General features: G+C 37.8%; 1 protein-coding gene across 1 annotated transcript in view; it reads left to right on the forward strand.

Moving 5' to 3' along the window:
- SYNE1 (spectrin repeat containing nuclear envelope protein 1) overlaps positions 1-16,951 on the forward strand; it is a 335,993-nt gene that overhangs the window by 66,683 nt on the left and 252,359 nt on the right. Inside the window, exons 13-19 of the mRNA XM_070932643.1 lie at positions 5,364-5,476; positions 6,066-6,234; positions 11,257-11,353; positions 13,110-13,312; positions 15,558-15,722; positions 15,989-16,141; positions 16,710-16,853. Of these exons, the coding sequence (XP_070788744.1) occupies positions 5,364-5,476; positions 6,066-6,234; positions 11,257-11,353; positions 13,110-13,312; positions 15,558-15,722; positions 15,989-16,141; positions 16,710-16,853 (1,044 nt within the window). The remainder of the gene's footprint in view (positions 1-5,363; positions 5,477-6,065; positions 6,235-11,256; positions 11,354-13,109; positions 13,313-15,557; positions 15,723-15,988; positions 16,142-16,709; positions 16,854-16,951) is intronic.

A 16,951-nucleotide genomic window follows, 5' to 3' on the forward strand; every position in this document is an offset into this window, starting at 1 on the left:
CTATTCAAGCCAATTCGTTATTTTTATTTTAAAATTATGCAACTCATTTGTTTAAACATTATGCAACTCATTTGTTTAAACATTATGCAACTCATTTGTTTAAAATTTAGACTTGCATTAATTAAATTTAATAGTCTTATTCATTATATATAATTATAACTGTTTAAATTTAGGTATTTATTAAATTTATAGGATACCACGATTTCTTAGCACTCTGGGTATCTTAAAAAAATACAATAAAATTACAGAAAGGTGTCATCATCATCATTTTAGCCATTGTCTATCCACTGCAGGATGAAGGCCTCTCCCGCATGTCTCCAGCCAATATGGTCCTGAGCTTTCTTTTGCCAATTGGGCCCACAATATTTGCTGATGTCGTTGATCCATCTTGTTTTAGGTCTCTTTTGTGGATACTTTTTATCAAGTGGGATCCACAACTATTTATACACCTTTCTGTATTCTTCATTGCATTTTTAAGCCACCCAGAATGCTAAGAAATTGGGGTTTCCTATAAATTTAAGAAATAAATAAATTTAAGCAGTCATATTATTGTCTTCTACAGTATTTAGTTAAATTAGACCATTAGTCAATCTGTTTTGTAATTACTTTTACTATTGAGATAATTTTCTTTAATTCTGTATGTCTCCTAAATGATAAGATGACAAGAATATAGATGCAAAATACTTATAAGCATTTATGTTTTATATTAATAAACAATCCAAATGAGTATATTAAAATATAAGTAAAAGATCACTTTAATGATGCTGTTGTTATTTTGTTGAAATATATAAAAGAGCCATGATGGCTCTTATATACCCTTGAACTTTAGAAGCATCACGCCTAGTTCTGTTCTATGATTTTTAAAAGAGAGATCTTGAGAAACAGGAATGATTATATGTATATATAGAAATGCACAAAGCTTTCCTGTTACTAATAATGGCTAGTGTTCTGGTTTTGGCTACATATGTACAACTTCTATTTTATGAACAGAAAAAGCTCTGCTTTGCTTCGATGATGCTTCAAAGAAATTTATATACTACTAAAACTCTCATTGTCATGATCTTTAACTTGACAAAACAGTGCATCATAGGACTAGAATTTTTGAACCAAGGTACCTCAAATGGGCTAATGTGTGCAGAATGTGTCCAAAATCAAGGACTCATGTCTCATGAGCTAATGAAATTTGTCGAAATTGTGGCTGTTTCATTGCTACTACCTGCTGTTGGGCTGCTCCTTCGGTCATGTAATCACATGATCTTAATTTTAAAGATTTTTTAAAAATTTGTTTTTAATTCTGTGACAGTGTCCCAGCCAATTTTGTTTTCTCTTTTACCCAGTAGCAATAAGTTACTTGCTGGAAAGTGAAAGAGAAAGGGAAAGGGTGAGTGTGGAAGGAAGGAAGACTTTGGAAAAAGTGAAAAGAAAAGCAACTAAAATAATTAAAGGCACAGAGACTAAAATATATGAACAGTTGCAGGATTTGGATTTGGCTAATCTAGAGAAAAGAACGACTGGGTGGCCCGTGTTGTGGCCCGTCTATGCAGTTAGTAGCTGATTCCGACAGCAAGGAGCCTGGTGTGGTGCTGCGCCAGCAGCCTGTACAGTTGGCACTCAAGTCAGACAATGAGGAGGCTGGAGAAGATGTGGTGCCAGAGGTGGGGATTCAGCCAGGGCCTTCAGAACCTCCAGAAGCTCCCATAAGTGAAGAGGAAGAAGAGGAGGAGCCTCTTCTCGATGCATGAGCGCGCAGAGCTGCGAAAAGGCAGGAGTGGCTCCTCAGGAGGAGGTCTTCTTGAGAGTAAGGCTTGGGGCTAATTGGCCACTCCCCTAGCCTATTTAAGGAAGGACAACGACTGATGCAATTTGCAGGAAACAACTTCATTCAATTTCCTTCGCGTCTTGATTACAGAAAACATTTGATTTGGCTCTTGTTTCTCTCTTATCAGTTTTCCTGCAAATTGCTTCTGGCATTCTGCCAACCACAGTAAGATTATGGTTATCTGAAATACTGTGCCTCAGAACTGAGTTATTATTCTTTGAATTCTTGTCAGCTGTTAATGAAGTTAAATTAACAGCCCTTGTTCAGAAAAGACTGATTTATTGTACTTGTGTTCAAACAACTACTAAGAAAGCTCATTAGTAGTCTTTAATTAGTAAATTAAGGTTTGTACGGACTTTGTGTGTGCTGCGTTCTTTGGGGTCCGTAGCTGGGGCAGAACACAAAGAGAAGGGGGTCAACTTATTTTCCAAAGCACCAGAGGAGCAGGACAAGAAACAATGGATGGAAACTAATCAAGGAGAGAAGTAACCTGGAATTAAGGAGAAACTTCCTAACAGTGAGGACAATTAACCAGTGGAACAACTTGCCTTCAGAAGTTTGGGTGCTCCATCATGGAGGTTTTTAAAAAGAGACTGGATAGTCACTTGTATGTAATGGTATAGGCCAGGGGTGGGTTTCACTTACCTTTGCTACCAGTCCGCTTGTGCATGCACGCTCGCTTCGCTTGTGCGTGCACCACTTCTGCACATCCACAGAAGGTTCAGCGCATGCACAGAGCGTATTTGATGATGTCTGGGTGGGTGGGCGGAGCCTCCCCCCACCGCTGCTACCGGTTCTCCCGAACCGGGGCAAACCAGTAGCAATCCACCACTGGTATAGGCTCCCCTGCTTGAGCAGGGGTTGGAACATTAGAAGACCTCCAAGGTCCCTTCCAATTCTATTCGGATGGATGGATGGATGGATGGATGGATGGATGGATGGATGGAAGGAAGGAAGGAAGGAAGGAAGGAAGGAAGGAAGGAAGGAAGGAAGGAAGGAAGTTAGTTTAATGGGAAGCAGCAGGAAATCAAAAGTTGCTCCTGCTGCCAATGCTTTTTTACCTGTCCTTGGTCATTGCATTTCTCTGTTTAAGTAAGGTAATATCTCTGAAACAGTGACCCAATGGGGCACAGGTTTTCTATTGCTCAGTAAAAATAAGTATTTTTTTAAAGAAAACTTCAAGTAAAGCTGCTTTCCCAAGCAATGTATCCCTCTGCTTCTGGAGAGCTTCACTTTATATCTTTGATTGTCTCCTCTGAAGAAAGAATGGACGAGCAAATGAAGTGATATATAGTACCCATCTGCAGAGGTGAATAGTGTCACCTCTGTTTCTCAGTGGAGCAAAAACACTGTCTCCACAGGCAAGCTCTCTCCCCCCCTCCCCCGCTGAAGTAAATTAGAACCATTTCACAGTGGGATTTGATGTAATAGAAGCTTCTGTGAAGAGAATACAGGAGGAGGAAAGTTAATTCTTTTTATACTTTCTCTCCTTTAATCAAGTTTCCTGTGCTGCTCCAGCATTTCAGTTTTATAAATAGTTGTATTAATCGTTGATATGGTTGAATACATTTTTGGAAAGGCATAGAATATTGCTGCCTTCTTTTCTGGCTCCTTATGCAAGAGGTTAAAAAAATTCAATGAAACTGAAGGAAGGTTGCATAAATAATGCATTGTGTACTATCTCAAAATATGTACTTGACTAATGATCCATTTGTCCCCAAAGTTTGGACAAGTTGACCATATAGATTTTATTAGTCTTAGATAAATGATAGAGCTTTTCATTGTGTGGATAGGATAGTTATTTTACAATATTATTAACCTGTTTTAAGGCTGATTTAGAGTTGCTTGCAATGGCCCATAGCAGTTGTTACATATTTATGCTATGAAAGGGTTGATGGGTAAGCATGCATTGCAGATGGTTGCAGAGGGGCCAATGCAAACACCTTCCAAATCCCAATTACACATTGGTAGATCTAACTTCCTGTTCTATGCTTTGCTGTTTGAGTGTCCCTCAGCCAGAAAGTTAAAATTCATAGACATATGAATGCAACAGCTATGTAACAGTCTATGAACGACAGACGCATATGTTCCCTCCCTCATGTGCAGTGCCAGAGAAGTCTGCTCGACCCTTTACAGGTAATCCTTGAGTTACAAATGTAATGGAGCCATTCCATTCGTAACCTGAGGATTCGTGGGAATGAATCTCGTACCTTGAATGGGATCACTCCCTTCTTTCTCCCATGCATTCGCTAATCGAATGTGTGGTTCGTTAAGTGCACACGAGGTATTTCAGGTTGGGGAAGGCCATGGGGGGGGCAAGTGATGGAGCAGGTGACCTGCTTAAGACCACCCAAGGCCTCCCCGACCCACTGAAATACCTCATGCTCCCCACAGTTGCTTCCCCCCCCACCCAACCTGCCATGCTGCGTTGCTTTCTGTGCAAAGGTCTAGCAAGCTGTCTCCTCTCCAGCCTCTCAGCCATGCATGCCCCTCCGAAACTCCATTTTAGCATGTACATGCCTCGACCAGCATTTTGCAGCTGAAAATGGAGGTTCGGAGGGGTGCCCCGCCTCTCCAAAGCTCCATTTTGGCGTGCGCAGGCCTTACTTATCACATAACTTTGAACATTACCTAAGGGAATGCTTGTAACCTGGAGATTTCCTGTGTTCAGAATAAATGCATAAAGAATGTTCTGGATTGTAACTAGAGGATTACTTTTTTTATTTTTACCTGCATTCATTTGGAACTCGGCTGACTAGAACAGTGACTTTTAAAAAAATCTCCAGTGTTCATGATGTGGAGGTATATGTCAATTCATATACAAATCAGGTGCAAAACAGAAATGTATTTGTGTCACCTTGTTGCTAGTCTAATTAAATTGCAGTTGGTAGAAAAATATCCTTATTAAGAATACTCTTATCTGATATTACTAGTAATTTATTTTAATAAATAAATGTCACTAAGTACTGTTGCTTAGATACTGTAGAAACCCCCCCCCCTAATATTAGGCTCATTCTGGTTTATATTTTACCAAATGCATGATTTAGAAGATACAGTGACTTCTGAATGGATTACAGAATTCAGGAGGTCCATATTCCTGACTTCACTATGCATTAAAGCTGCAGTGACTCTAAAAGATTTGACTCTGTGGATTTTTAAGAAGGAAATATTACAGTGTGTGCATGCTCTATGTGCATTATGCAATAGGTGGAATAGGGTTCATAACTGAGAGGTAAATGGATTGATTGGGGGTAGTAAGCAACATGTTTTCCAAATGCTTTAGGCAAATGCCCTGATTGTTTGATCTATAATAAGCCAGAATTACTAGGGAACAGCACAATATCTCGAAAAGCACTTTTGTTCTGAAGAAGCTCAAGCTGCTATAAATGCTTTCCCTTCACCCATAAGTGTGACAGCCTGAACAAACGTTTTCATATATTGAGTCATCAGTGCAGCTTTAAAAATTATACTCCTTAAAATTGCCAGCTGTGAACCTTTTATTTTTTTTTCTCTCTCTCTTTAAAAAAAAAAAAATCCAAATTAGGATATGCTTAAAAATGTAGATGGGTACAAAAGGACATTCCAGGAAATCCGCCGAGCTCAGTCTGTCAATGGAGTCCCTATTCCGTTAGAGCAGCTTGATGATATGGCTGAGAGGTAAGTCCGGATTCATTCTTGAATGTTGCAGTGATAAAGTGTTGTTCGTTTCTGTTCAAATCTGTCTCTGGTTTTCAAAAGGGGTTTTTTAATAGCAGAGAAAACAAGTGTTCCACACTTTAATTATCTTTTCTGGTCATTGACACGATTGAGAAAAATCCTTGAAAGTAAATAAGCTATACATTTTGAAAATGCAATACAGCTGGTTGTTGTTCTTGTTTGCCACCTAGCAGAAGGTAAAACATTGAGTAACAACATCATTGGGAAATGTTTATGGGAGCAGAGAGAAAGAAATCACTGGTTAATAAAAAATATTTTAGTTTACAATTCTTTTCAGTATCTTTACTGGAAAACAAGCTCTGTATAATACGTTTTTCATTCTGTGTGAATGTGTTTAGAACTGAACAGTGATTCATACCTTTTTTTTCACTTAATAAACCTACTCAGCTAGTTTACTTTTGGTTATTAAAGAGCAGGCTACAGAATAAGGAAAATTCAACATTTAATGTCTTCATGCTTTACAGCATGAATTGTAATTTTATGATCATTGCATGTTTCTGTGTTTAACGATGGGGTAATTCATGTCTAGGTTTAATTTTGTTGCCTCTTCGTCTGATCTCCATCTGCTGAAAATGGAGTTCTTGGAACTGAAGTACCGCTTGCTGTCACTCTTGGTCCTGGCTGAATCAAAATTGAAATCATGGATTATCAAATATGGAAGAAGAGATTCTGTTGAGCTGCTTCTTCAGAATTATATGGCAAGTTTACCATGGTTTCTGAATGTGAAATGTTAAGAAAGAAAATATATGAACCAAAAAACACGAACAGCTAATATGAGAGTATAGTGTTATTTTTCTCAATTATACTCCTGGATTGATTTTAAACACGGCAGAACTGTAAGGAAATAGGTGGGCATGAAGCTTCCCACATCATGATGAGTCAAGGCACACATTCTGTCATATTTTTATCATGCAGGCTAGGCATGCTACATGAAGCACATTGCAGATGGATCACATTTCCTAGAACAGAGCTGGTCACTCAGCAACAATATTTAAATTTGTGCGTGTGTGTGTGTGTGTGTGTGTGTGTGTGTTTATTTATTCTGTTCTTATTGCCTCGGAAGAGGGTTCAGCTTAGAGTAACCTGAACCCTTTAGGGAAGGCTTGGTAGGACAAATAACTTCAGAATTTATCAGGATTTTGCATAACATGCTATTAATTCTTTTGGAGATTGGGACTCAAACTTGATGGTAAATACAGATAGTCCTCAACTTACAACCAGGCCATTCAAAGTTACAACAGCACTGAAAAAAGTGACTTATGACCATTTTTCACACTTACAACTGTTGCAGGATCCCCATGATCACATGATCAGAATTCAGATGATTGGCAACTAGTTTGTATTTATGAAGATTGCAGGGTCCCAGGGTCATGCGATCAGCTTTTGCGACCTTCTGACAAGCAAAGTGAATGGGGAATCCAAATTCACTTAACAACCGTGTTATTAACTTAATAACTGCAATGATTCACTTAACAACTGTGGCAAGAAAAGTCATAGAATGGGGCAAAATTCACTTTAAAATGTTTTACTTAGCACCATAAATTTTGGGCTCAATTGTGGCCTTAACTCAAGGACTACCTGTACTTCTTTTACATACAGGAGGTCTTTCTTCATTCTGCAACATCATATAATAGAACTGGAAAATGCAACTAGTCCTTGACTTATAACTATTCGTTAAGCAACTGTTTGAAGAAGTTAAAGTAATTAAAGAACTGACTTTCAACCAATCCTCACATTTACAATGGTCGTAGCATCTCTGTGGTCACGTAATCAGAATTCTGATGCTTGGCAACTGGCATGTATTTATGCCTGCAATATACCAGGATTATGTGATTGCTATTTGCATTCTTTCCAGTCAGCGTCAGACATGCAAAAGTCAATGTGGAAAGCCAGATTTGTTTAACGACTCTGTGATTCACTTATTAACTGCAATGTTTTGGTTGATAACCATGGCAAAGAAGACCATAATATTGGGTGTAACTCACCTAACAACCATATAGGGGGAAAAACCAATTATATAGAATGTTGGAAGGGACCTTGGAGGTCTTCTAGTCTAACCCCCTGCCCAGGCAGGAAACTCTACACCACTTCAGACAAATGGTTATCCAATATCTTCTTTAAAACTTCCAATGTTGGAGCATTCACAACTTCTGGAGGCAAGTTATTCCACTGATTAATTGTTCTAACTGTCAGGAAATTTCTCCTTAGTTCTAAGTTGCTTCTCTCCTTAATTAGTTTCCACCCATTGCTTCTTGTCCTGCCCTCAGGTGCTTTGGAGAATAGCTTGACTCCCTCTTTTTTGTGGCAGCCCCTGAGATATTGGAACACTGCTATCATGTCACCCCTAGTCCTTCCTTTCATTAAACTAGACATACCCAGTTCCTAAAACTGTTCTTCGTATGTTTTAGCCTCCTGTCGCCTAATCATCTTTGTTGCTCTTCTCTGCACTCTTTCTAAAGTATCCACATCTTTTTTACATGGTGGTGACCAAAACTGGTTGTAGTATTCCAAGTGTGGCCTTACCAAGGCTTTATAAAGTGGTATTAACACTTCACGTGATCTTGATTCTATCCCTCTGTTTATGCAGCCTAGAACTGTGTTGGCTTTTTTGGCAGCTGCTGCACACTGCTGGCTCATATTTAAATGGTTGTCTACTAGGACTACTGTTGAGCAAGGTACCACATATACTGTACCTGTGTTTTCTTGCCTAAATGTAGAACCTTACTTTCTTTAACTTTACTTTACTTTACTTACTTTACCATCTTGCTTAGCAATGGAAATTCTGGTTCCAATTGTTGTCATGAGTCAAGGATCACCTCTATTATTTTCTTAAAATTTAATTAGCTGCTGTCAGTCAGTACAGAAAGTATTTAACTAGTTCAACCCTTGCAAAAGACAATATTATATGTCTGATATGCCTAATCTTCCAATATGGTAACTGCTCCATATGTTGAATGCCATTCATCATAAATTAGGTAAAGAGCGGGATAGCAACCAATTTAATTTTCATTGATTTTGATGACAGCTAACTTGAACTAACATGAATTGAAAACTTACTTAGGAGTAAGTTTATTTATGCTTACTTGGTCCATTCAACTTCCCTTCTAAATGGACTGAAACCATTTAAATCTTCAATTAGTTATTAGCTCTTTTGTATGACAGTGGAACGACTTGCCTCCAGAAGCTGTGAATACTCCAATACTGGATGTTTTAAAGAAGGGATTGGACAGCCATCTGTCTGAAATGGTATAGAGTTTCCTGCCTGAGCGGGGGGTTGGACCAGAAGACCTTCAAGGTCCCTTCTAACTCTTTTATTCTGTTCTTCTGTAAATATAAAGAATAAGAATAATTTTATTTCTAAAAGCAGCACATAATAAAGCACATAATAAAGCAGCACATAATATAATTCCCAAAAACACAGTTGGGTAGTGTCTTAACCAAGGCCATATAAAGAGTATGCAACTTTTCAAGTTCTCTAGAATATTTTACTATATCGGATAAAACGTAATTATAAGAATGGAAAGAAGGAAGAAAATCCAGAAATCTATTCGGCTCCAGTCTGTCTCCTGCTATGGGCTAAATTCATGGGCTCCTGATCTTTCAGGGTACAAAAACTAAATTTTTAACAGCATATAAAAGAAAGGAATATTCTTCTCATGCATATACATATGGAGAAATTAGAAAGATTGCTTTTCAGAGTTGTATGATTAATACTTTAGAAATCACACACATTTGCAACTTGGCCTCTTTAAATCAGTTTGAAAAAATAGCTTGTTGGAACTTTAAAATTATGGTGTCATTCTCCTATTAAACATATAGTAGTAATTAAATTTTCCTTTAGTGCTTCCTCATTGCTAGTAGATATTTTCACTAATATTTTGGCCTGTTAATTTTGGGGCATTTTAATACAAAATTGTAACCATTGCATATTTTTCAAGAACTGTCTGATATAAGTAGGTGACACAGCTGCAGTACCATGCTGAATAATAACAAATTATTTAATGATTATGATTACTGAAGTTTATGTTGATATCTAGACTTTTCCAAATCAGATAAGGTTAATCTGTTACCAAGCAGGACCATGTTTGTTCAAAGAAATGAATGCTGAAGAACTCCATAAATCTTATTCTGGCCACAAAGTATGCATTGTTGTATCACGGCCTTCAGCTTGCTTTGAACTTTTTGCCAAATATATCAAGGGAAAAGATTAGTTTTATTTTCTTATGGTTGCAACTGATTTAGATCTTAAAAATAAATATTACAGATTGATTTAAAATATCTTTTATTTTAATGTTTATCTGTCTCAGTATGGTTTAAAAGTGCACAAAACAGGTATGAAACTTGTTTCTTCGGTTAAGCTCTCACCCTCCTGTGGCCTTAGGGACAAACCACATATTATACAAATTAGACTGCATGCTACTAACAAACTTTTTTCTCTACTAAATGAGCTACTGGGAAGGGGAAAAGTTTGGAGCTGCATGTACACTTTGGGAAAGAGAAGGATTTAAGATGCATGCTCTTATGCTTTGATTAGCTTTTGCATGAGGATTTAAGAAAAAGAGCTGCTAGTATTATGTGAGAGGATGTCAGGCGTGGAAAGTACAAAGGCTCAATTTAACTGATTTATGGCTAAAAACCTATGCACAGGAATCTTTTCAACTGCTTTTCATTTAGCAACTACTTTAGTTAGCAACCATTCACAGATACCATGATAAAAAAATTCATTTTCTAAACAATGCTGCATTTAAGATCAATTTTTTTCTGCCTGATAACAGGTTCTGTGTGAAACTGATTAATATCTGGTCAGTTTCAGGCTGCAATGGGAACAGGCAGGAGGGTTCTAATCCACTAATTAAAGTCACAGAGCTGAGTTTATGAACTTTTGGTTAGGTCTTTTTAAAGAAGTGCTGTGCTGCAGAGAAAACAACTCAACAAAAGATAGTTTAAGCAATCTCTCCACGCTGAGCGGGGCAAAAAAGGACACTGTAGGAGAGAGCAAAGTTTCATTTATCTGAATAAGATCACAGCAACCAGTGATCTACATAACATCAGTTTTCTCTGTCTCTTTCTCTCAGTCGTATGTTCACTTAGCAACATTTTGCTTAACAACCAAGTTGTTGGAATGGAATCCAGCTGCTAAATAGAATAGAATAGAATAGAATAGAATAGAATAGAATAGAATAGAATAGAATAGAATAGAATAGAATAGAATAGAATAGAATAGAATAGAATTTTTTATTGGCCAAGTGTGATTGGACACACAAGGAATTTGTCTTGGTGCATATGCTCTCAGTGTACATAAAAAAGATACGTTCATCAAGAATCATAAGGTACAACACTTAATGATAGTCATAGGGTACAAATAAGCAATCAGGAAACAACATCAATATAAATCGTAAGGATACAAGTAACAAAATTACAGTCATACAGTCATAAATGGAGAAAGGATGTACTAATTGAACTGGTTCAATAGAACTAGAATAAGGGACTGGTCTTTTTTGTAGGTTTATAGCAGGGGTGGGTTCTAACCGGCTTTACTACCGGTTCTCTTTGTGTGCGCGCTTTGCACGCAATCGCCTCTTCATTTAATATATATAATAAAGTTTTTTTAAAAAGATCTGGAAGATGAACCTGTAAGAAAAGCTTAATAAGTATAGTAAACTTTTCAAAGGCTATTTTCTTATCTTATTGGAGATTTCATTTTTATTCTCCTTTTTCAGACTGTTATAGAAAACAACAAATTTTTTGAGCAGTATGAAATTACATACCAGATCTTGAAAAAAGCAGCTGAGATGTATGCCAATGCTAATGGCTCACGTAAGTAGAAGTCTATTTGTTCAGCATTATTCTTATTGTTAGATCAAGTAGAGCTGTTGCTAAGCAATTTGGAAAATGACAAAATTGGAAACCATGTGTATGAGAGCCTTGATAGTACAGGGGTTTAGTGCACCCTGTTATTAACACAGCTGCCTGCAATTTCTGCTGGTTCGAATCTCTCCAAGGGTCAAGGTTGACTCAGCCTTCCATCCTTTCTAAGGTAGGTGAAATGAGGACCCAGTTTATGGGGGCAATAAGCTGACTTTGTATAAAATATACAAAAGAATGAAGGCTATTGCTTAATGCATTGTAAGCCGCCCTGAGTCTCCGGAGAAGGGCGGCATATAAATCAAATTAAAAAAAAAAAAAAAAGAGCAGAGGACATGAATAACCACATGAAGACATTTCAGAGCACTGATCCTTTCCTAACGTGGTAAACATTTTTTAATGTTCTTTTTTATGGATGTGGAATTTATAACCAAGCTAGGATACATATCTGAATGTCATACTAATGCCCAATTACGTAAAAAGTACTTAGATTTTATGCAGCTTTTTATGATGTGTATGAACATTGATTTCAATATTAATCTAATTTCCACTTTGAAAGTTTGTTTCTTCTGTTTCCCGTTTTCTTATTTGATCAGTAGCAACCATCTTTTTAGGGTGATGAAGGCCATGCTCTTCATCCCATCTCTGCAATGAGTCAAATCATTTTGGCCACAAATGCTTTACCTCAGACTGGGAAAGAACACAAGAGATTGTCAAAGCATTTAAAAGCCTTTTTTTTGCAAAATAGATTGGCTTTACTTTATGACGTGTTAAACCAGTGTGTGTCCCTGAAGGCTCATCACAGCTGCTTTACATCATCACAACTGACTATCCCCAGTTATCTCTGCAGATGTACCCATGCACAGATAACTCCTTCATTTGGGCCACCAGTGAAACAAATGATGTATGAAGGCAACCAGAGAAAATATTTGGAATAGCCATGCCAAACCTTCTGGCTGCAAATGTTTTAGCTCCTTGAATTTTTCCCATGGCAATTCACTTTGCAAAGTGGCTTCCCAATACAATGCACAATGTACTTAGCTACTAATGCCCCTTATAATCCAGGAGGAATGCTTAATCACTGTAGACTTTGTTTCCCCAATATTGCACAGGTATCCCCAATATTGCATAGCAGTAAGATGCTGCTATGCTTAAATATCTATGCATGCATGTCAGGGGTCTCCAAATTCTTCAGCTCATTGACCGCTTCATGAAGTTTTAGATTGTTGATCAATCCCCAAGTGTTTATTATATGAAAATTAATAAATGTTACTAATAGTAACATCAACCATTGATACTCCCATTGACCCTTGGAGATCAATATTGATCACTTTGGAGAATTCTTATGTGTGTGTGTGTGTGTGTGTGTGTGTGTGTGTGTGTGTGTGTAATGCAACTAAAGACATACTTTTGTTTCTTCATTTTAAGATTACATTTAATAGTAAAGATGGTACATTTATCAGTAATAAGTAAGCTACTGCTATTTAACTTCACTGTACTCTCACAATTGCTGTATGGTTAGGGATAATGTCAATGTTACATGATTTAAGTAAAAGAGCCACTAAAATAACATACATGCAACTGTATTTGTACTAATTATTTGTATTAAGATGGTATTACTATTAGTTTGTTTGTTCTTAATGTTATTTTATATTGGGATTTTCATTTGATGCAAGATTTATGTTAAAGCCTCAGTGCTATATTTCAGCGGAAGAAATAGAGAACATTACGAAGTTCATGAATGATACAACAACACAGTGGAGGCACTTGTCAGTTGAAGTGAGAAGTGTCCGGAGTATGTTAGAAGAAGTTATTTCTAATTGGGATCGATATAGCAATACAGTTGCCATTCTGCAGGCCTGGCTGGAAGATGCTGAAAAAATGTTGAATCAACCTGAACATGCTAAAAAGGTAAGTACTTTATCATGTATATGTTAGATTTATATCCAAGAACTGTGGCAACAGGTTGAACTGAGAGGCAGTAACTGTCTCAACATAACCCAGTATAAGCTTCTACTACTGAAATATGACTACCACTATTTTATTTATTTGTTTATAAAATATATCAGCTGCCCATCTTACCACAGGGTAATTCTGGGTGGCTTACAGTCATAAAAGATACACATATACACACACACACATACACACAGCATATTGCCCCTAACAATCTGGGTCCTCATTTTACTGATCTTGGAAGGATGGAAGGCTGAGTCAACCTTCAGCTGATCAGGATCGAACTCCTGGAGTAAGTAGTGAGTTAGCCTGTAGTAGTGCAGTACTACATTCTAACCACTGCGCCACCACGGCAAACCTTACAATCCAATTACAGATTGAGAGAGTGGGTCAGAGTGGGGGAGAGGTGGGATCTGTTGTTAACCAATCACCTCCACTATGATGCTCTCCCACTGGGGCCTTAAGCTAACTTGCAGGGCCAGTTTTGTAGGCCGTTATGAAAGGTTGGGGCCAACCTCACATTGGGAGGCAAGATGTTCCAGAGTGCATGTGCAACAGCAGAGAAGGCCCTTCTTTTGGACCTCACTAGCCAGAACAATTGGCCAAAGAGGCCCGCAGCATGCCATTACTTCCTGCTTTTTCTCCAAGCCTCAACCTTTAGCCCAGAAGCTAAAAAGCAGACTGAAAAATGAAGCAAACCCACTTGATAATATCATATATTTTAGCACTTTTTCATATAGGAGAGTTGTTAAAGTATCTTAGACTCAAAGCATTTAGGAAAGGTATATGCAACTTGTGCTCCTCTAAATATTGCTATATGTCAGCTCTCAATCTTTCACACCAGCAACCTTGCTAGCTAGAATTATAGATGTTCAGAAGCATCAGACAAGACTTTAAATTTGCATTTGATCTTTAAAGCAAATTGACAGGGAACTCATTTTAGGGAAAAAAACTTGTTGTTTTATATTCCAAATACCTACTTCTGTTTGTGTTGTGACTCTGACTCCCGAGCCTATCCTCATGGAGGAAGAGGACTCAGAAGGTGAGGGGGAGGAACTGGCAAGGCCTCCCTCTCCAGGACCTTCCTCTCTGGCAATGCCTCAGGTTCCATCCGAAGGCTAAGAGGAACAGCCTGGGATGTGCCAGGAGGAAGGCATTTCGGAGCACCCGTAGATAGAGAGTGATACTGATGAATCCTGGCTTGATCCCAGGCAGCGTCTGAGGGAGAAGCGTGTGCAGCAAAGGAAGAGGCACGGGAGGACCATGGATTGAGCTGAGTCACTGAGCCATGCCCCACAAGGGATAAAAGGGGGCGTGATTGCTCGGCAGGCTTTGTGACAGAAAAACGTTTAAACTCTAAAGAGTCACATCGTGAACCCTGCACTTCGGCTCAGGTATATTTTGGACTAAACTCTTGTGGATAACTTGTCGCTCTGGAAACGGACTGCAGATAGCACTATTTGGGAGTGCTAATTGGATTTGGCAGGCGTTTTACAAGTAGCTGCCAGAACTTTCGTCTGCCAGGAATTCTGGTCTGTTTATACAATACATTATTGGCAGGTGTGTTGGATATTGCATTTGTCTGAGTGAGGACGGGGGACAGAACAATTTGCCTATTGTAAATAGAAGGAACATTTATTTTAGAAGCCATGTATCTTTCAGGACAAGAGCCCCTGCTCAATATAACAGCAGAGGCATTGCTGAGGTATACATTAGGGGTCCCTAACCCCTGGTTCATGGACCGGCACTCGTCCATGGCATGCCAGAAACTGGGCCATGCAAACAAGGAAAGCCCTATCCACAGGATGCAGGCAGCACACAAAACTACACCTTCTTCTGGTCCACGGAAAAATCTCTCTCCATAGAACTGGTCTCTGGTGCCCAAAAGGTTGGGGGCCACTGGTATAAATAAATAGGAAATGTAGAATAGTTAACATTGTTTCCAACATCTGTAAACTGAGAGTATCCGTGCAAATGAGAAGGTGACTTATTTATTTTATTTATGTTTCCTGTTGGTGGGGAGAAAAATCCATAGCATGGGGGCCGCAGTAGTAAAGGTGGTTTAATTTCCTAAGAAATATTTAGCGTAAAGGAGAGAGAGTGATCATTGCATGCTTATGATAAGGAGAAATTGGGGGAAATTAAACATTCATATAAGTGCAATTTACAACTTTTTTTCAGCAATATTACCTGTTCTTCCTAGGATTTCTTCCGACATTTACCACAATGGATTCAGCAACATACTGCAATGAATGATGCTGGTAATTTTCTAATTGAAACATGCGATGAAACTGTTTCCAGAGATTTAAAACAACAATTGCTCTTGCTAAATGGACGATGGAGAGAATTATTTATGCAAGTTAAACAAGTATGTCCTCGGAGGCTTTCTTCCTATAGTTACAAGCCACTGTTGCACAGCATTACATTAATAAGTAATTTAATTTTTAAATCTAAATAAAGATTTATATATCACTCATTCTATTTTCTGTGTGAAAGAAAAAACCCACATTTTGTAAAAAGACCGCTATAGAATTATGTTGAATGGAATTTAAACTTTTGTCCCTTCTGTGCTTAATGTTCTGCTGACCCTTCCTTACTTCTATATTGTTTTATCTATTTTCTGTGTTTTCACAGTACGCTCGGGATGATGAATTAGACAGAATAAAGAAGGAATATTTGGATGGAGTGGCTGCCTTGTCTGCTTTCATTGATGACGTAAAAAGGAAAATCTACACACGTTTAGAAGTGTCCTTTCTAAATGTAAAGTTATTTGTCCAAGAAATAGAGGCAAGTTAATTAGAAGCTGGGCATTATTTCTATGTAGCACTGCTGTAGATTCTTGTTCTGCTTTTTGGGGTAAGAGCATTTCTAAGGACATTGGCAATATTCTCATAGTTCTCTTAACTGTTGTATCACTTTCCTGCTGTGACTTTAAGATTCTTTGTTTTTTGTAAATCATATGCCTCTCCCTGTGCTTAAGTGTTAAACAAAAATTTCCAGTGTGAACTATTTAAATAGAATTGTTACCTCCTTCCAACACAATATTTTCAACATTGTTTTTTTTTAAATATATTTTAGCAGTATAGAAATGAATCTCTAATGAATGTTCTAATAAAATAATTTCACAAAAACATTGCATTAAAAATCTTCAAAGTTTGCAACCTAATATGTATGCTGCTTATGATGGTTATGGTATGTTGCATTTGTTATGAGCTGCCATTAATTAATGCAACTGAAGGAAAGGATGCTAATTCTTAAGGCTCGGTCTTCTCCCCTACAACTAATAGGAGATTGAGCTCCATTTCTTAAAAGCCTTGTATTTTTACACATAATTATTGGAACAAAAATATTACAGGATATTAAACAAAAAGCACTCATTATGGAATCCCAGTACAAGATGTTAACAAGGACAGCACAAGTGGTTGCCAAGGAAATTCCACAAGAAGAAGTCAATGAAATGCTTGCAAGAATGCAGAGAATCAAAGGACAGCTCAGCAAGGTAATTACTATTCAAGTAATTTCTTAAATTATCCTAAATTACCTCCCTCTAATGAGAAAGATAAGGGTGGGATTGATTTATGTTTCTTCCCTGCGTTT

The sequence above is a fragment of the Pituophis catenifer genome, unplaced genomic scaffold (assembly GCF_029215685.1).
Source record: "Pituophis catenifer annectens isolate HBS135680 unplaced genomic scaffold, rPitCat1.0.hap2 SCAF_1, whole genome shotgun sequence".
In the NCBI taxonomy this organism is placed as follows: Eukaryota; Metazoa; Chordata; class Lepidosauria; order Squamata; family Colubridae; genus Pituophis; species Pituophis catenifer.